This window comes from Notothenia coriiceps, unplaced genomic scaffold (assembly GCF_000735185.1).
Source record: "Notothenia coriiceps isolate Sejong01 unplaced genomic scaffold, NC01 NC01_scaffold00031645, whole genome shotgun sequence".
NCBI lineage: Eukaryota > Metazoa > Chordata > Actinopteri > Perciformes > Nototheniidae > Notothenia > Notothenia coriiceps.
This window is the reverse complement of record NW_011364346.1, coordinates 1-2,707: the sequence shown is the minus strand read 5'-3', so window position 1 is coordinate 2,707 and position 2,707 is coordinate 1. Positions and strand designations below refer to the sequence as shown.

The 2,707-nt window shown below is 41.2% G+C and overlaps 1 protein-coding gene and 2 non-coding genes across 3 annotated transcripts; 1 reads left to right on the top strand and 2 right to left on the bottom strand.

Annotated features, from left to right (window-relative positions):
* Positions 1 to 315: 315 nt before the first annotated feature.
* On the bottom strand, positions 316 to 387 carry trnap-ugg (transfer RNA proline (anticodon UGG)). Its single transcript has one exon. It is a non-coding gene; the product is annotated as a tRNA-Pro (tRNA).
* Positions 388 to 720: 333 nt separating this feature from the next.
* On the bottom strand, positions 721 to 792 carry trnap-cgg (transfer RNA proline (anticodon CGG)). Its single transcript has one exon. It is a non-coding gene; the product is annotated as a tRNA-Pro (tRNA).
* Positions 793 to 1,140: 348 nt separating this feature from the next.
* Positions 1,141 to 2,259, top strand: LOC104960203 (centrosomal protein of 63 kDa-like; the record flags this gene model as incomplete). The annotated part of the gene is made up of 4 exons (XM_010788179.1): positions 1,141 to 1,204; positions 1,484 to 1,527; positions 1,668 to 1,845; positions 2,159 to 2,259. Coding segments are annotated over exons 2-4 (320 nt in total), but the record flags the coding sequence as incomplete, so codon positions are not given.
* Between the last annotated feature and the right edge of the window lie 448 nt (positions 2,260 to 2,707).

Here is a 2,707-nt window from a genome sequence, read left to right as displayed (position 1 = left end):
ACTCTTCAAAAATCCCCAGTGGGGTCACTGCTGATGTATTTAATGTCGTAGAACAAAACGTCAATTACCTCTTAAATTTGTGTCAACCACAGACCTTATTTCGAGCTATTTTCCAAAACCCTATGGAAAAAATGCATTGCTTTTTGAGGAAGGAACCGGAAGTGCCAAAAATGCTAACTTACTTCCGGGTTTTACGACGCGTCACTGCGGTTCTCTATTATACATGTGGGTATATTAAAATGCATTAATGAATGACAAAGGGTATATTAAATTAAATGAATAGATGAACGACCAAACGCAATGCAGAAAAATGTAGGGCTCGTCCGGGATTTGAACCCGGGACCTCTCGCACCCAAAGCGAGAATCATACCCCTAGACCAACGAGCCGTATGTGCTAACCATATCATTGCTAATATATAGCTAACTGGTTTGCTGATTACATTGTACCTTTTTGTGTTGGCTATAATGATTAAAGTCTAGGGGTGCTAGTCAATTGTCCGAACGTTCCACTTCGGTACCGGCCCACCGGGAAAACTCCCGGTATTCCCAATGGCCAGTCCGCCCCTGTCTGCAGGTAAATCGCATTGTACTGCAGTGGCTGTGTTGTAAACTACCGCTAACGCTAAACGTTTAGCTTCACATTAACATTATTCATGTGGGAGCGGCATCCACTATTAATCAAAAGGGTGGCCACCATCAATCAAATCAAATCAAAAGTGTGGGCTCGTCCGGGATTTGAACCCGGGACCTCTCGCACCCGAAGCGAGAATCATACCCCTAGACCAACGAGCCACGTGTTCACGAAGACCGATACCACAGAACTTAATCAACTCACCTAACAGGATGAGCCTTTTCATTTGCAAATTAGTTTAGCTTTTGTGTAACTATCATAGTGTGGAATACACATCGTCTCAATGTTCATTGAAGTCCCAGTAACAGTTTGTCCACAGGCATTCAAAATATGGAATGTGGAAAATAGTTATAGTTATTGTAATCTAACTCGCTAGACACTTGGTTTATTATGTGTATTTAATACAACAGCCTGTTAATTTAGCCTATGATTAGCCATACCTGCAGCCAGAGGCAGAGTCCCCTAACACTAGACGTACGTACAGCGTGCTGAGGACACAGGTTGGAGGCGGAGTTACCGCCTTACATCAGGAAATCGAGTTTGTGCTGGCTGCTGTGTAGTTCAGATAACATTGTAAACAAAAGTAATTTGTCGCTCTAAAACTTGTAAACGTTTACTAAGGATTTTTTTGCTGTACTTAGACTTTTCCACAGTCCAATTTTAGTTGATTTAACGTTAGTTACCCATTTCAACCCACGCAACGTACGTAACTGGCGTGGTTACAGCTCAGTTTGGTTGTATTAGGTAGTAACGACAATGCTTTCACAGAGGTTGCTAGGTTAATTATCTTTGCATGTAGCTAACTTGAGTCAAGTTAAAGTGAAGTTTAACGCTGAGCGTGTCATTTCCCAGCAGATGGAGGCTTCTCTGGGATGTCTGCAGAACCCTGACCTAAGGTAGGGTGGCTAAAGCCAGTTCATTTCTTACTAACTTGAGATAATATTAAAATCACGTAGTGATGGTTAGCTCTTAATGATGTGGTATCCTCGAAGGTCTAGCCCACATCTAAATGTGTAATATATGTATTCTATTCCAGCTCTGTGCTGTCGTCATGCGAGCCGGAGCTTCAGGAGCTGATGAGACAGATCGATATAATGATCGACCATCAGAGGAGGGAGTGGGAGGCTGAGACTCAGGCCATGGAGCTCCGGCTGGAGAGAGGCGAAGATGAGCTGTTGGCTTCCAGGAACCTGGTTGAACGGAGGGACCTGGAGGTAAAGCAGCAGATCCTTCCTAAAATTCTTAGTGTTCTTTTTCGTGAGGCAGAAATCTGGAAACTGACCATCTCCACTTCAATCATTCATCTCCGATGTCATTTTGAAGAATAGTGTTGTGCGGTATTGCAGCGCAATTGTTATTATTATTATTATTATTATAATAATTATTATTATAATATTATTATTATTATAATAATAATAATAATTATTATTATATTAAGTTTGACTCTGGATGTCCCATGTGTTATCATCATGTTGGAATTGTAGCCACGTTTTTCCGACACCATTCCTGTGAAAACTCTGCCTGCAGATCGGACTGCTCCGCCAGCAGCTGGAGGAGGTGCAGCCGGGCCGACATGAGATGGTTACCCAGAACGAGAAGCAGCTGCAGCGGCTCCGCGAGGAGGTGAGGTTTGGTCCACCACACAGTTTAAACAACTTCAATCTGCTTTCATTTGACTGATGATCTAGGTCAACATTTATTAAGACGTCTCTCATTAACAGCTCTTCTACAGGTGCATCTCAATAAATTAGAATATTGTGGAAAGTTAATTTATTTCATTAATTCAATTCAAAAAATGAAACTCATATTATATGGATTCATTACACACAAAGTGAAAATTTCACGGCTTTATTTGTTTTAATCTTGATGATTACAGCTTACAGCTAATGAAAACCCCAAAATCATTATCTCAGAAAATTTGAATATTGTGAAAAAGTTCAATGTTGTCACTCTAATCAGCTAATGAACTCAAAACACCTGTGAAGATTTCCTGAGCCTTTAAATGGTCTCTCAATCTGGTTCAGTAGGCTTCACAATCATGAGGAAGACTACTGACTTGACAGTTGTCCAGAAGAC